General features: G+C 39.2%; 2 protein-coding genes across 3 annotated transcripts; both read right to left on the bottom strand.

Moving 5' to 3' along the window:
* Window positions 1–65: 65 nt before the first annotated feature.
* On the bottom strand, window positions 66–6,939 carry kdsr (3-ketodihydrosphingosine reductase). Its single transcript, XM_006786460.3, has 10 exons — window positions 6,475–6,939; window positions 5,746–5,835; window positions 5,430–5,486; window positions 5,155–5,220; window positions 4,986–5,081; window positions 4,027–4,218; window positions 3,377–3,460; window positions 3,155–3,238; window positions 2,938–3,039; window positions 66–2,840 (listed from the first exon to the last, which is right to left on the bottom strand). Exons 1-10 carry the CDS (start codon window positions 6,661–6,663, stop codon window positions 2,721–2,723), a joined length of 1,080 nt encoding a protein of 359 aa, XP_006786523.1. The 5' UTR covers window positions 6,664–6,939; the 3' UTR covers window positions 66–2,720.
* A 286-nt stretch (window positions 6,940–7,225) lies between these two features.
* Window positions 7,226–16,872, bottom strand: vps4b (vacuolar protein sorting 4 homolog B). 2 transcript variants are annotated; one of them, XM_006786458.2, is made up of 13 exons: window positions 16,738–16,872; window positions 13,942–14,053; window positions 13,575–13,675; window positions 11,653–11,764; window positions 11,197–11,344; window positions 11,040–11,098; window positions 10,733–10,852; window positions 10,431–10,587; window positions 10,131–10,279; window positions 9,374–9,455; window positions 9,072–9,291; window positions 8,851–8,991; window positions 7,226–8,752 (listed from the first exon to the last, which is right to left on the bottom strand). In XM_006786458.2, exons 1-13 carry the CDS (start codon window positions 16,756–16,758, stop codon window positions 8,651–8,653), a joined length of 1,524 nt encoding a protein of 507 aa, XP_006786521.1. In that variant the 5' UTR covers window positions 16,759–16,872; the 3' UTR covers window positions 7,226–8,650. The 2 variants fall into 2 exon arrangements, with proteins under 2 accessions (XP_006786521.1, XP_006786522.1); XM_006786459.3 differs by lacking the exons at window positions 13,575–13,675; window positions 13,942–14,053; window positions 16,738–16,872 and adding an exon at window positions 12,647–12,901.
* Between the last annotated feature and the right edge of the window lie 623 nt (window positions 16,873–17,495).

Here is a 17,495-nt window from a genome sequence, read left to right as displayed (position 1 = left end):
TTAAGGCAAGTTCAGTCAAAGAGGTCTAAAGCAATTTAAAAAGAGACAACGACACCCAGGAGTAAAAGGATTTAGGTTTTCTTCACAGGTATTTATTTAGTTTATCATGTAAGAAAATAAGACAAAGAAATGTTCCACTCCTCACATTTTCTTTCAATGGCACACAAGGTGAAGGTGTTAAGCTTTTTTGGCAGAAAGAGTATAAAGCAAAGAAAACAGAAAGAAAGCGTGAAACCAAAGAGTGCAGTATGACTTTCATGTTCAAGACTTTTAAATCCATTGAGCATCCGATAATGACACCATTAAATGAGGGAAACTAGCGCGACTCTTACAGAACTTAAATCCTTACTGTATGTTTAAACATATTGTTAGCAGAGGCTTCATTTGCATAGCTTAAAGTTGTGTTAGTGAAAACAAAACTGCTTTTACATGAGCTACATGTTCTATCCATCAATGTGTTGCTACCTCAAGGTAAAAAAAAAGAAAAAAGAAAAACCTTAAAGCAATAAATGTACATTTATGGAAAGCTCTCAAGTGCGGGACAGTACGCCTTCAACCAATATCAAATGAGAACATCATCAAACATGAGTCATCCATTCTCAATTTCATGTCTTGGATTTCAGTAAGGCTTCTTTTGTCATAGAAACACTAGAAATTGACCAAACACACACATACACACAAACCCAAACCCCCCCAAACAGTTGGCATTTCACACCAAATAAGTCACAAAGAAAAGAATAATCACTCGGTAAACCAGTAAACCAATCATCCACTAACGTATGAAGTCACATTGTTCTGCGGACGGGTCCACTCTCTCATAGCGTTCGCTTCATCAGTAGTCACGTCTTAAGGCTGTAGAATGGGCCACATGCTGCTCTCCAGCTTTTATAAACTAACACTAAGATCAAAAGAGCAGCAACATCAAAATAAACCACAAATAAATGTGCTGCGATCTCAAGAAATTGTCTTAACACATTTTGGCATTCAAATATTGGTGTATTTAAAAAATAATGTTCCTATGTTCTGATTTGTATCGCTTTGTTATAAAGTACATTCTCTCCGACTGGACCAAAGGAAGACTTGCGAGAGTCAACATTGTATTTTCTTCTTCCTTTTGCATTCAAAACAATAAGAAAGTCAGATGGTAACTAAGACTTGACAGAAATCAGAAGGGAATCTATATTTTGTAATCTAGAGAGTTTTGAAGTCCCAGCAGTGCACGACAGCGTCAATGCATGTAAAAAACAACAACAACAACAACAACAAAAAAAGAGCATCGTAGAGATGAGGACTAACACTTCCACTCTTACTCCTCCAAAAGTTTGGCCATTATATAAGATGTCTCACCAGCGCCCTCACTAGATGTACAGAGACACGACTCGAACCAGCGAGTCCCGCCCATCTCTGAGTTACACCAACCTGACAGATTATGCATCTTCACTGGGGGTGGCTGAGAATGTGCACTGACACAAAAAACTGCAAGTAAAAAATGATACGCTTCATGCTTCCTTTAGCAACTTATTAGTGTTTTTTTTTTTTAATTAAACTGACAAGTGCACGAGTGAAACTTAAATTTATGTGCTGGTTTATTTGTTTGTGTATCCCCTCCCACTCTAATCTTACGACTTCATGGCTTCAACCCATAGTACCTGCTTTACTTTCTTCACTTAGCTGGAATGACGAGGAAAACGTTTTTGCTGTCTTTATTCCCGAGACAAAAACTTCGAATGGCTTTACTCTTTCCGGAGGTGGTCGGCTCAGTCACAGCAAACACACTTGCACATCCCACGGTTTTCAGCGACAACGCTGCACGTAAAGTTTTGGAATATTATCACTATTATTAATAATAATGATAATATGTGGAGATTATTTTATGAATTATAGATTTAAACAAAATTAAAGACAAACATAAGCTCTCTCCTGCCCTTTGATATCACGGAAGAGTACTGTCGTATAATGTATGACCTCAGTTCACGCACAAACACAAACAAAAATATCCCGCAGCATAAACAAAACACTGTGGGTCACGACCGCTTTTAAACACAGAGGTTATTCAGTCAAAAAAAGAGCGAGAGAGAGGAAAAAAAAGGGAAAGATCTTTGCCTGCAAAGACCTGAAGTATGTAAAAGGTGGGAAAGAAAGGGCTTATATAGTGAAAACTGTAAAAACTCTCTAAAAGATGGAAATCTGTGATACATGCGGCACAACATGACAAAAAAGAGAATAACAACTATTCTGTTTTCGCTATAGCCTCTGGTGGGGAAAAAAATAAAAAATTCAGGCCATATTTGGCACAACCGGTTAGACGGGCTGTTGCTTTTCTTCTCTGTGGGAACCAGAAAAAAAAAAAAAAAAAAAAAAACTGAAGAAGGGAGGCCTAGATACTGGAAACCAGGATGTGGGATTTTCAGTCACCCCTCTTTCCTCTAAAGTAAGGCTGCTTCCACAAAAAGAAGCAGGTGGACACATTAAACTGAAGTCACCAGGGGAAAAAATACATCTAAATGGCTATCAAGTCTGTGGAGTACACACGTAAACATCTGCCACTTTCTTCCATTCCATCTGCTAAAGTTGACATCAGAAATGCTGACATGGCCTTTTGTTTTTTAACCCACCCCCACCTACGGTTGTGCACTTGTACAGCTGGAGGAAGGGACTGGCTGGGAGGGCAGTGGGTAGAGGGTTGGGGGCATCGGGGTGAGGTGAAGGTAAGGCTGCTGTTACTCCCTCTTATTGGCCGCTTTTGACTGCTCCCTTTGAATCATGCAGCGGCGCACGATGCTGTCAAAGCTCCCCAGGTAAAAAAGTGCGATGGTCCGAAACAATCCCATGGTGACGATCTGTGCGGGAATTTCAAAATAAAAGGTTAGGCTTAAATTTGCAGATCTGCTGAGGAGCGCTCCCTCCTGCAATTTCATATCATGTACAGGGCTGTACCTGCTGGAGACCCTCTGTGATGGAGGTCACGGGTGACATTCCACAGGTGAGCGCTGATAACATGTAACCATCTGGACCAACAGAGCTGTTGAAGTTCCCCTGCTGTGAGATGAACGAAAAACAAGCAGATACATTTGCCAAAGGAAAAAAACATACAAAGTACAGAGCACACATCTCATTTTTAAACTGGGCGCTGAATGTGATCTGAGCTTCTTACCACTGCATCCCGGACAATGATTTTGGCCACTTGGTCTGGTTGACAAACTCCAGAGGTTTCAGAGATTAACTTGGTCTCCAGAGGCTGGGAGAGGAAAGCGGAGAAAGAGAGAGAGCATTTAAGCAGCAGTCTATAATTTGAAAATAAAGGGAAAACACCTCCAAGAAAATTTACATAAAGAAACAGGAAGTAAGAAAAGTATTTCTCTGTACTGTTGCATACCTTTGTCTTGTTCTCCTCAGCCAGTCCTGGAGTGTCAGTGTCAGGGGGGTATGCCACAGTCACGTAGATATTGTAGGGCTTTATCTGCAGAAGGAAAACAGAGCAATAACTGCCTTAGCAATTCCACTACTGAGACCATGACAACTAACTATATACGTTAACATTTCAACAGCTCTTTGACAAGCAATAAAAATTAGCCTGAATGCTACCTATATGTAGAAAAAGTATAATCATTACAGCACTGACGCTAGTGAAATGTCCATTATCATCATCTTCACTCAAGCTGCAGACACACTGCAAGTGTGTGAATGGGTGGATGACTGGTTGTGTAAAGCGCTTTGGGGCCCTTAGGGACTAGTAAAAGCGCTATACAAATACAGGCCATTTACCATTTACCATATGCTTGTTGCATATAATGGCTGGGTGCTTGTGGACACTCCAGGCTCTGGCTGCTTAGGTGAACCTCTAATGCATTTACTCCCAGATCAAATGTCATTCTCTTTGGTAGTTGCTTCAGTTGAAGGAAATTGAGAAAAGTTTATCTTCGGTCCTGCCTACTTCTGGTCGTGGAATGTCGTTCATATTCTATGCTAAGGAATGCTAAGAATTGCTTCGAACGTGTTTGTAGGCCATTTTTGCAAAACACATACCTCCATCTGCAGCGACTCTGCAAGGCCTCGCAGGGCAAACTTAGATGGGGAGTAGGCAGTGTAACCAAACAGACCAATCTGGCCCGCCTGGGAGGAAACGAACATGATGCGGCCCATTCTTCGCTCCTTCATGGTGGTTATGACGGCTCGTGTTGGGTAAACGCTGCCCAGGTAGTTCACTTCCATCAATTTCTGGAAACGAAGGCCACATTAATACTACATTAAACTATAACCAGAGTGTCCATGGTACATTACATAATTGTAGGCAGCTTCAGTCACTTTAAAACCTGAGCAGTTCAAAGTCTCTTGATTCACAGCAGGCCAAAGGCCATAAATTTAGCCACTTCTTCAGAAATTCTGACAGTAATGCGATTTCTTACCAAGTCACAAATCAAACCTTTTCTAACAAGAACATAATGTATGACACTCATTTCAAAAGAGCCCATTCCTGCTTTGGTGCACATGTATTATGTCGACAGCCAATAATTTTAAAGAAATTAATGCTCTCGATCAAACCTATTAAATTCTCTGCAGGTTTTTCCATTCATATAAGAAAGAATTGTGAAGCTTCCCAAAGAATATAATGGCCTTCCCCCTCAAGTTATAAAAATCTATTTAATCATTTATTTATGGAGGATTTAATTTGCTCATTCATAAAATACATTTATGATTAGCAAATGCCCAGAAGTAATGGAAAAATACACTGAACAGTCCACATGTGTTTTACCTAACCAAAGGCCCATTATAATCAAGGAAAAACCCCATTCTCATGTGTGATTCAATTTGGAAAAAACAAAACAAAAAACACACCCCTGCAACATAGCTTTATTATTCTGACCTTTCACCCTGTTTTAATTATCAGCAATGAATAACTGTATACTTCTAAACAGTTTTTAGCACCACTATGAGAAGCTTAAAGTCCTTGGAACTTAAGGAATCCAATGACTGCAGGTACTTACTTTAAAACGATCTACCTCCACTTCCTCAAACTTTCCAGAAATTGAAGTTCCAGCGCAGTTCACAAGCATATCAACGGGACCTAGCTTTTCTTGAGCCTGCACGACAGGAAAAAGTCACTGCTGTACTTCTTAATTATTAAAGCTATGTTCCATTAGAGGGTAACACTACCTGTTTTATCACGTTTTCCACTTGACTGTAATCACTGGAAACATCAACTGAGATGCAGAGCACCACCTAAATAAGGAAATCAAGATTTTAATAATGCAATCACTTTTCACAACCTACATATGCGGCGTTTTTAATGATTTATCTTTACTTTAATCATTTCTCTAAGCCTACACATCTGGAAAATGTGTGCAGGAAAGATTATGCATGTAGAAGATGCTTTTAATGAGTTCTTTAATAAGAGGCATCTTTTATTGAAATACATACTGAACCCATACCTGCTTGTCATTGATGGCAAATTTCTCCACTTCCTTCTTTGCCTGAAGCAACTTCTCCTACAGGAAAAATAAAATGCATGTTTACTGTTATACACACAAAAGCTTGCAAATATCATTATGAAAGTCATGAACTCCACAACTAAATGAAAACATGTAATAATGCTTCTATGCGGGTCAACTCACGTGCACTTTTTCACGTGAGTGACATGGAACAAGTTCACCTTTAGACTGTGTGACATCAGATGCGCTCAGACAACAAACAGCCTGTTGACGAGGCTACACACCAAGGTAGAATCTGCTAAATGTTTGTGCTTACCTCGTCTCGCGCCACCAAAGTGATGAACGCTCCTTGCTTGTAGCACTCAATAGCAATGCATTTCCCAATCCCACTGGAGCCTCCTGTTACCTAAATCAAAAGTCAAACATAGGGTAAATGATAATGCAACTCAGACTGGGGCACAGGTTAACCTGGAAATGTTAATTATGTTTCTCAAAAGGTAATGCAGCTTTAATAAAGTTAATCGTTTAAAAAGTCATTTTTCCTATTGTTTTAGCATTAGTGCATAATAAAATTATCCTAACCCCACAATGCTGTCTCTGAGAGTTTACTAGGTACATCAAGGTAAAGCAAACAATATTTACCTTTAGTGGCCTGCCTGCGAAGTTTATTATTAACCAAGCTGAATTTAGCTGAAGTTAGTGGTTACTGCACTGGTTTTATTTCAGTGGATTATACTTTATCCAAGTATAAAACAGGTTGTGAAGTAAGATTGAAACATTAATTAAAGCAATATTCCTTAGCTCATATGTGGGCGTGTCACGACAGACACCTGACTTTCGCAATAAACTCAGCTACTATTAAAATAAACGATGAAAAAGAAAAAGAAAGTTACGACTTCTTGTTGTCCTTAGGCTAAGTGCGAATACGCCACCTAACGTAAATATAAAGCTATGGCTAACCTTAAACTCAGCTAGGCTAACTTAAAACTGCAGTTATGAGTAGCCGTTAGCGACCGTTACCAGCAAGCTAAACCGTAACACTTACCACGACGTGGGCCCCGTTCAATTTCAGAGGCTTGGGACTAATGAGGGGCGATATCATATATAACAGCAACACAAAAGCAACGATGAAGGCAGCGACAACAAGCAGCATGATGAACGGAAGAAGGAGCCACCAGGAATTGATAAAAAGCCAATCTGTTATCGCTGAGCTGAACCCTTCTTCAGAGGACATGGGTGAAATCTGGCAATCGTTAGCTTGTTTGCTAACTAGCAGGCCAGCTTCTGGGGGTCCGATAAGAGAGCTACGAGGTAGGCGGCGGTGCTGAAAGAGGGGGGCAGCGAAATGCAAACCCCGGAGGAGGAGTTTTTTTTCCCCCCAGAGCTCGGTAGCAGGTCACAGACGTGTAACAACCAGGTTAGAGTGCAGCGGTGAATCTCGGCTCCCCCGTGACAAAGCGCAGTCTACATGAACCAAAACAAATCGAAGTGTTAGCGGACGCCGAACTGTGCTACGTGGTACTTGTAGTTCTAAAGCATGCACTTGCTCTCTGCAACTTGCAACGTTGGCTCATCGGGCTTGAACAGCAATTCCCATAATGCAACGCACCACCACTTTTATTCGTAGTATCCGTTTGAGCAATAGCTACACACCCAAATGAACTTGCAGTTTTTTTGACACACGCAGCTTTACATTCATCAGGTAGGCTGACTCTGTGACTTTTTTAAAACGACATTTCTACCTTAAATTACTGGCAACAGCACAGTTGATCCATTACAGGAAAAAAGTAAACAGCTTCTCTTTGTTGCTTTACCTTTTATTTACATTGTGGAAATGAAAAACAGAAAATCATATGCACTGATAACCTCTTCACAAAGAAAAGGCTTGAGAGTTGGCTATATATATATTTATACATTTACAGTAAAATGAAGATATTCCCCATCAAAAGACAGTTTGCACTTCTGAATGGAAACAGACTAAGGTTGTATATAGTCTCTAAAAGAACTTACACGAAATGTACAAGTAATATACATTTCTTAGTTGTAGTGACAATTCACTTGATACATTAGCAGTAGGACTAAGAAATTTAGAAATAAACCAATAGAAATAACCATTCAGTTGGAACAAAAAAGGCCCTTGCAACTTTTGTAGAAGGCACACGGTGCACACTGCCACTTATGGCTATTTAAAGTTCATGGTTGGAAATGCATTCTATGTTGTCAAGTACACAAGATTTCTCCGTCTGAGCCATCAGTGTGAGGCTTCAATATTTCATGTGGCTTATTAGCTATGAGGTGCTAAAGCTGTCATAATATAAGGCTTTGTTTTTCGGTTGCTAGTACAGATAATTAGTGAATCCTGTGGACAGAAATAAAAAAAAATATGTACAACAGGTATTAAAAAAAAAACAAAAACTAAACAAACAAAAAAAACCAAACAAAAGAAACAAGCTGTGAGACAAAGCAATTCAAAGCTAACAAGTTCTTGATAAATGAAAGTAATGCTGGTCTGGCACCAATAGTGATCCACCCTAAAAGCCATGTTTATTTCAAATGAATAAACACAATCATAATTTGTATTGAAAGTGGATAAACAATCCAAAACTGTCACAGAGGCTAATGAACTGCTCGTCCTGAGTATCTTTTTCTCTAAATTGTATCCACCACTGGGAGCCAATGATACCAACAATGCCACAAAATATTCTTTGAACTCATACATATGTTCCTCAAAGTACCACATAGCCTATAAAATGCTTGTTTCTTATTTAAAAAATAGAGACTAAGTCCTTTTCTTCTGAGGTGTACAAGAGAAAGTCTTTCCGTAAAATACATGATTTTGTTTTCAATCTTACTTAGAATAACTGCAGTTAGTTTCTCTAATTTGCGTGAGTATCTTGCTCATCGAAAACTTTAATGAACAAGTTAAATTATCTTCCAGAGTTGTGTTGATTCTTTAGTCAAGTCAGATGTAGGTGGGAAATCTTTAATCTTCTTTGGAAAATAGTGACTAACAAATAAAACCGAGTCTTGCACCCTTAGTGTGGTTATCAGACTGGCAAAACAATATAGTAATCTCACCCAGTTGACTAACCCTCGCGGTCATGTGAATGGTTAGGATGAGAAGGAAAGAGTGAGGAGGGGGGAAAGGGACAAGAACAGTAAAGACACACAATTACAATTCCTTTGCTTTGGTTTCGCTTGGTTTGGCTCAATCACCCAACCTAGCCTTCCTGTCCAAAGTCCTCTGTGAACTTTTTCAGTTTCTCCAGGTCTTGTTCGTTAACTGTTGGCTTCGTGTTGGACTGAGACCTCAACATATCAGCCTGAAAACAGGGTGGGAAAAAGGGAAAGAAAAAATAAAGATTTGAACATGTTCCAATGCGGAAATGTGTGGAAAAATTTAGGGTTTTAATATTCCTACCATGGATACCACAGGTTCCAACAGCTTCTCCCCAGGGACTTCCATCCATGTCATTTCAATTGCGTTTGGATCACCCGGTGAGCAAGGAGTCAGAAGGTCATCTATAGTGACTTTGGGGTCATCTCTTGATGGACCTCGTACCTTATTGAAATTAAATATTTAATTACAACATTCACAGCATGCTACAGTTTAGAATTAAACAGACATTTTGAAAGGCATACCCGTTTGAAGTGGGTTGCTGACTGGACCTTTCGAACAGGCTGCATTAGAGCGTCTCTGACAATAATGCTGATATCTGCTCCTGAGTATCCATCTGTCTTCTTGCCCAGAGTGTTAAAGTCAGATTCGTTGAGACTGTTGGGGGTGGAGCCCAGATGGAGCTTGAACATGAAGGCACGGGCGTGCTCTTCAGGCAGTGGGATATAGATTCTCTTCTCAAATCTGTGATGGTTTTATTTGACCTCAGTGAGCACACAGGCGAATGACAGCAGAACAGCAACTATAAATGACTAATAATGATTACCTCCTTCTGATGGCTGAGTCTAGAGTCCACGGAATGTTTGTTGCACCGAGAACCAGGATGCCTTCATTGTCATTTCCAACTCCTGTACAAAAACACAATCAGTGCAAATTAAATATGAGCTTCTCTTACTGTCAAACACCTCCTACTAAAAATCTGCAATCACATAAGATTTCTATTACAGGCCAGCCAAAGAGCAAAGAAGTGGATGTTTAGATACTTCATAGGTTAGAGACATAACATCTGTGCAGCTGGATCAAACTAGCTGGAGTTTAAGTCCAGATTCAAAGTAGATTATGGAAAATTTGTACTAAATGACTTCTAAATTAGACCAGATTGAATTACACTGTTCATATTTCTGTGAACACGCTTTATGCAGCCATCCAGGATTAAGTGGGAACTTTAATATTTCTTAGTAATTACTCTTACCTAAAAGGTAACTTAGCTTTATTATTTATTTTAAGCTATAAAAGAGGGATGTATGGGGTATGATTTTCTTTCATTTTTAAGTTCAGTGTTCAGTAACCTAAATATTTTGAATGCTTATAAGTACCTTATAGTCAATCACCTGATTATAACAACAATTTACATACATTTGGTTATTCCATCATGGTGTCAGTAAAAATTTAAAATACAGAAAGATACTGAAATAGAAAAGTCACTTTACTGGCACAAGTATTTCAACCTGAGTGACTTTTTACTGAATAAAAAACACATTCATTTCTCCTATTATTTATACATAATTAGTAATCACCCTTACCTTGCATCTGAACCAGAAACTCTGTCTTAATACGGCGAGCAGCTTCACTCTCATTCTCACTTCTGGACCCGCACAGCGAGTCAATCTCATCAATAAAGATGATAGAAGGTTTATGCTCTCTTGCGAGGCTGAAAAGGTTTTTCACCAACCTGGGAAGCAAATGGAAAGCTTTTAAGGAAATGAAATGACAGCCAGAGCTGGCTGCAGAATAGTTTTGTATATTATATTCCAATATTGCACATTATATGATAGAAAGTAAAATCATATGGTTAATTTGTGCTTCTGTGAATTGCTGCTCACTTTTCACTTTCTCCCAGCCACTTTGAGACGAGGTCCGATGAGGAGATTGAGAAGAAGGTTGAGTTGTTTGCCTCTGTGGCGACTGCTTTAGCCAGGTAAGACTTTCCAGTACCTGGAGGGCCAAAGAGCAAGATGCCCCTCCATGGAGTTCGCTTTCCTGTCAGTCAAGCAAAGAGGTAATTTAATCTAAATTAGTATGACCACAACATCACTTACTACACTCTGACACACAAATATTTCTTCTATCATTTAAGAACCACACAGTGAAGTGGGTTCTTATTCACAGATTCACACACATTTACCTGTGAAAAGGTGGGGGAATTTGATTGGAAGTATAACGGCTTCTTTCAGCGCCTCCTTGGCTCCTTCTAAACCAGCAACATCATTCCATTTAACATTTGGTTTCTCCATAACAATTGCACCTGGGAAAAGATAAACAGTACATTACTGACAAGCCTTATATTTAAACTAATAAACATGCAAAAATATACATACTATACAAAGTGGTTTAACATAGAAGCATGCAACACCAGAAGGTTGAAGCCATCAGGTTTCAGTGGTCTTTATATTGATTTATATTAATATAAAGATTTAAGAAATGTTACAAACCTGAGAGTTGATTTTGGAACTTCTTTTTCTCTGGATCATCACCCTCGTCACTTTCATTTCTGGAGACAAAAGCATATTTTATCTTAATTTTCCAAACATATGACATTAACAGCATCACATGAGCTGATTTGCTCTTCTGCCCTGCCCAGTAACACACCCTTTGTCATCAGATTGCGACTCTTTGACAGGCTTAGCAGGGGCCTTATCTTTCTTCTTGAGATACTCTTTCAGCTTTTCTGCTCTGTCCAAGTATTCTGCACATTTTGCCCGGATGCTCTGTTTTGCTTTGTCACCCTGGGCTTCATCTGTCAGAAATCAGCACACACACACACACACACACAATATACATTACAAAACAAAACAAAAACAAATCGAAAAAAAATATTGTACAACCTTTTTGCTTTAAAACAAAACCCTTCTTTTAGTACTTTTAAAATTATACAACTATTATCATTATTCTTACTATCAAAGTGTACAAAACGGCCCTCGGTTTATTTTTTTAAGTCACATGAAGTCATCTGACCCACAAAAACGTACAGGTATCAATGACTATTATCAAACTATGATTTATGTCATCATCACACATGTGCAATTGTTCTGTCTCATGCCTCACATTTCACCACATGAAGGAAGTACTGAACAGCAGCCTGGTATAGGCGTAAAGCCTCCTCGTAGTTCTGGGCTTTATCCTCCTGAGCCGCCTTGCTGGCAAGATCGATGGCTTTCTAAAATAACAAAGGACAATGTCAGTTCAGTTGAAACTCACGGCTGTTCAAAAGAATAAAGAACAAACAACCTACAAGTCATGTCTTTGGATTATGAGACACATATAGATAATCAAAATAAACATCAAGACAAGAAAAGGACAAGTACCAGCACATAAAGTTGGAACTTTAACTGAGTAAGGAAATAATGATAATAATATTAAAACAATCTACTTAATATCCCCTAAAGCTCACGTTAGTAAATATACACAGTGGTCGTAATCTACTGCAAAGCTTCACCTGTGCAGTGAGGTGACGCCGCGCGCACACACAAACACACAGTCAAAGCTTTCTTTCACTTCCTTTTTGTGAGTTTAAGAGCAACTTCAGCAGAATTTACATGTTCAGAGAACAACCCAGAATACCCCATTTTGCTCTTTAAATTTGATATCTTTTCTGAAGCCATTTAAAAGTAGCTAGCAACGTTAAGCTGATTAGGTATCTTGTAGTACAGTTGTTAGCAACTCACTAAAATTATGAGGCTTCCGGCACAATTCAGCTGAAAAAAACAAAACAGAAACAAAAAAACCCCAAACGGAATCTTTATAATACACATGGACCATAGTATCAGGTTTGAGTGGTCAGTATCTTACTTACTACAACACTGACGTCTTGTGGGATACGCTAGCCAAGTATGCTAATTAGCAGCTAATGTTACTAATGTTGTTTTTTAACACCGATGAAAATGTTTAAACCAAGCGCAAACCTTAAAAACTAGCCCCGAAGTGTTTCTTACTAGCACCTAGTACACTGTAGCCAATTTATTTCAACGTTTAAACAACTTTTATGGCGTTTTTTTAAAGCTATTTTTTAGCCTCCTCTAGGGTTGGTCCCCCAACTTACCTGTAAATTGTTGTTGGCAGCCATAACGGCGGATCACTTGCCCAGTAATCAAAGCGAACGTAACACCACGCGAGTAAACTATTTTTTAAACGCTCTACTTAAGAAATCAACTACACGCGTAGACTGTAAACACGCAAACGAGTTTTCAAGCTGACTTCTTTTGGTGTTTTCGTATCTCTGAACGCTCCCTTCTCAGAGCCGAGGAAGATACTTCCGCATTGAAAAGTCGATACTCGCGTGCACGAAATGTAATGACGTCAAGACGTAGCCTCGATACAGTCGTCGTAAACACAGGTCATAGATGCAGTTCAGTAACTGCCACCATTCAATGCTGCCTTTTTTTTTCTAAAACAAAAAACTGCGCTTGTCCTATTCCAGCCCCCGTAATTCTCTCCATTATGGTCACTCCCAATGAACATCTTAACATTTTCAGCTCAGCTTCCTGCCTTTTTGTCAATGACAACACTTCCAAACATACATCATAGCAGTTTTTATATTTCTCTGTAAACCTTCTCTGTTACTGTTATTGCTATCCTTGTCTTACATATCACTCTAATCTCCACCCTCTTCACCCTGCCTGCACTCTCTTCTTCACCTCTCTTGGGCACTGTTTGTTGCTTTGAATGGCTGACCCAAGGTATTTGACTCTTCCTGACTTAACTTCCCCCACTCCTTGTATTTTAAGACTATAAAGTGAAGACTGGGTATGGATGAACTTTTTCACGTTTCTATAAATTTTGTGTTGCTGTCATGTGGTGTGTGTGTGTGGTTTGTCCTCTTTATATTATTATTATTAATTTTTTACAACAAATAAATGTCACTTGAAGTTTTGAAGTGATAGGCAGGACTCTCACACTGCCCCACCCCACTAATTTTTTCATGATCCATTTGTAAAGGGAATATTTTGTGCTGTCATATCTGTAATGACCTCTTTATTCACTAGGTACTCCTGTAGTTCTTCCGCTCTGTCCAAGTACTGTTTACATTTATCTCTTATCTTCTGGTTGCCATCTTTACCTTGAGGTTCACCTGAAAGAAGAAAACAACAATGAAACAATGGTTTCAGCAAACACACAAAGGTTTTCTCATCACACATCACAACTAAAAAATGTGTTGGCCTAAAACTATGTAGCTGTTTATGTTTCAGCCAAATTCAGCCAAGAGTTGAGTGTATTCCTTCACTGATGTCCAATAGTGCAGCCGCCTTCAGAGTGAAGGGACGGCGTACACTGTAATATTTCAGATAACAGTAGGGTGATATTAGCTGCGTGATATTAGCCACAATGGTGACGCACGTTTCAGAATGTGGAGAAAGTACTTGACAGCATGTTGGTAAGAGCGGATGGCCTCCTCATAGTTTCCAGCCTCGTCCTCCTCTGAGGCCTTCTGTGCTACGGCAATAGCTTTCTGAAACAACAGGACATGGATCAATAGTTCAGACCTTGTGTTTCTATTAAATCCACCAGCATAGTTCATTTATGAACCTTAAAAGGTCATAACACCAAAGTGTTCTGTGAAGTATCCTGATGTTTCACTATCTGAAGTCAGAAACATGGATTATGAAGGAACACTAACAATAATAAAAACATTGAGGCTTTGAGCTAGTGCATAAATTGGGCAGTTCCAAAGCTGAGTAAAGGGAAAGGAAAATATAATTAAATTCTGATACTTTTAAATGTGAAAATCCAAAAAAGTTCATGGCTTTTAAAGATGACCTACCTGTATTTACCCATCTTATAATAAATTTGGTAATCAATATGCATGCATTCTCTTCTGACTAACCGAGAAACTGTAATTTGTCAGTGTGTTCTCATAACCTGTGCTGGGCATTAACCATTTATGAAGTAATGAACCATTAGGTTCACACTGCAGATAAACACCCTGAGAGCTCCCTTCATAACCTTGGTCTGAATTTTTTATTGGAATGAACTTCCATGCATTATTATCATTCTGTAGCTGGAAATGTTTCTTGAATTTATAGAAGTGTTTTCAATTTTGTGTTTCCTGTTCAAAACTGCCAGTGAAAATCAGTCAAGACTGTTGCTGTTATCAGCCAATCTCTAAAAGAAACCTCATAAATAAAATGTGACTGTACTGTCTTTCATCTGTGTGAACAGACTGAACCTTACAATGTAAAACTATGTGGAAAATTAGCAGAGGCTATTGTGTGCCATCCACCTCTAGCTACCCATTCATGTATTATGAAAAGCAATATACACTCAATGGACACTTTATTAAGTACACCTTGCTAGTAAAGGGTTGGACCTCCTTTTGCCTCCATAGCTGTTCTTATTCTTCATGGCACGGATTCAACAAGGTGCTGGAAATATTCCTCTGAGACTTTGGCTCATAATAACAGGATTGTGTTACACAGTTACTGCAGATTTGTCAGCTGTACATTTATGATTCAAATTGGCCATTCCACCCTACACTAAAGGTGCACTACTGGATTAATGTCTGGTGACTGTGCAGGTCATTTACGTACAGAGAAGTCATTGTCATGTTCAAGAAACCAGTTTGAAACGATCTGAGCTTTGTGACAAAGTGCATTATTCTGTGGACATAAAGGGATCGACATGGTCAGCAGCAATGCTGGTGCTTAAATGATGCTCAATTGATACAAAGTTTTGTAGAAACATATCACACACCAATATATCACCATTACCAGCCAGAACTGTTGATACAAGGAAGGACCGATCCATACTTTCATTTTATTTATACCAAATTCTGACCCTACCACCTGAATGGCAGAGGATACGGATACTCAGACTGGGAAACATTTTTCCAATCTTCTTTTGTCCAGTTATGGTGAACACATGAGAATTAGTCTCAGTTTTCCTGTTCTTAGCTGACAGGGGTAGAACTTGGTGTTGTCTTCTGCTGGTGTAGCCCATTTGCTTCAAGGTTGGACATGTCTTGTGTGTTCAGAGAGGCTCTTCTGCGTACCTTGGCTGTAACAAGTGCTTATTTGGATTACTGTTGCTGTCCTATCTATGAAAAGCAGTCTGGCCATCAACAAGGTGTTTTTTTCCCTGTGTGGTAAATCCCACTAAATACTCTGAGCAACGAGTCTGCCTCCAACATCTACGCCATGTTCAGAGTTGCGCGAATCACATTTCTTCCTCATTCTGATGCCCAGTTTGAACACTGCTGTGTCAAAAAGTGATATCAGATGCTTTTATGTGCTATGCATTTTCTTGTATTGTTAACTAGACTGCAGTTAACAAGATTTATCAGATGGCTATATATAAAATAAAGAAATGACCTGTTTTGTAAGTATCTTTATGGGTCTGCTTTATTGTACATATGTTATCATATATTTTAAAATAGCAGTGACTAAAAGAGTCTTTACAGAACCATTATATTTGTTGTCATCTCTGCTGCCCTCTTCAGCAGCTCACTCTTAAACATGACTTTTTAGTGTCAGTGAGACTATTTATAAAAGATATATAAAAGTCTCTTTGCCAATAAACTGATTGCAGCTTCTACCTCTTGGCAGAATAGTTGGTTGTGGATCAGAATGACTTCACGAGAGACAGATTTGACATTTGTTCCACAGATTATAAACCAACACGTCATTCACGACCGTTTTAATACAGGCTATCATTTTTTTGCACAACACTGCCCCTAAATACACTGGATTGCTGCCGTGTGACTGGCTGATACGAACAATTGAGCAGATTTATCTAATGAAGTGGCCGGTGAGGGTATTTACTGCCTTCATCAGATTTAACAAACAGGAGAAAATACATTATTAAAACTAGTTAGTTCACTGATTATAATTAACCCTGACTAAACCACCTCGTTACTTCTTTCACGAACTGCCTCTGAATCTGAGGCGCTCATGTCAACCCTATTTTTCGGGCAGTGATGCAGTTAGCTCTGGAAGTGACCTAATGAGGCACACAAATAGAGAACTTAGAAAACAAATCACGGATCAAAAAGTATCAACAAAGTCAACCGTGTCAAAACGAAACCTGCAAAACTGCAAACATGAAACACCCTCTGTGATTTCCCTCCAGTATGAGAAGAAGTTGCAAACACGTAAGAAACACGACGTTTTCCAGCCTTAAAGTTTTTTTTGAACCTACCTGCAGATTTGTTGGCTCCATGAGGAGTCCCGTACGAATTAAAGAAGCACAACAGATTCAACACCCGAAACTCTGTTTCGTTTACTCGGCAATGCCAGAAGTTCCTGTTTGCTTATCACCGCCTTAGCATTGTGACACACGCGTCCAACAAAGTAGCCTTGCCAGTCAGCCAGTCAGAAAGAATGGGAACGATGCGGGACACTGAGTCACTGTACTTAATTGTTGTTGTGCTGGTTAAAGTCAATACGTGTTGCTGAATCACTGAATCATTGTCCAGCAGCATGAAAAAGCTGGTTCGGAATTTTATTGTCTGCTTTCACTGAAAAAAATTTAGGGGTGGCGTCACACATAAAAGACAGTAAATAAAAGTCAGATAGAGGGAGTTTTAGATGCAACTCGGTTGCAGTAGTTAAAAAAAGGCACACAAATCTGGACGTTCGCATGTGCGAATACGCACTAAAATCCCCTTCTCTGATGCGACATGTGATATATGCTCCACTAGAGGTCGCCCCAAGATCACCGTGCAAGCGTCAACAACGTTCGAGTCGCACTGTATAAAAGTTTGTATACGGTCATTGTGAACTCCTGGGGAGGGGGGACTTCGTAGGTGTAGAGCGCGCCAGATTCTGCTGTTCTATATTCACGCGAAAACTATACAAATGAAACATGATATGAGGTTCCGAGTGTAAGCTTAATGCTTTCACAGACAGTTTTTTTTTCTGTAAACAGACGTATTATTCAATAATCAGTCGTAATTA

The sequence above is a fragment of the Neolamprologus brichardi genome, chromosome 18 (genome assembly GCF_056152115.1).
Source record: "Neolamprologus brichardi isolate AB-2024 chromosome 18, ASM5615211v1, whole genome shotgun sequence".
Lineage (NCBI taxonomy): Eukaryota > Metazoa > Chordata > Actinopteri > Cichliformes > Cichlidae > Neolamprologus > Neolamprologus brichardi.
Note: the sequence above shows the minus strand (reverse complement) of the source record. Positions and strands in the feature narration are given on the sequence as shown.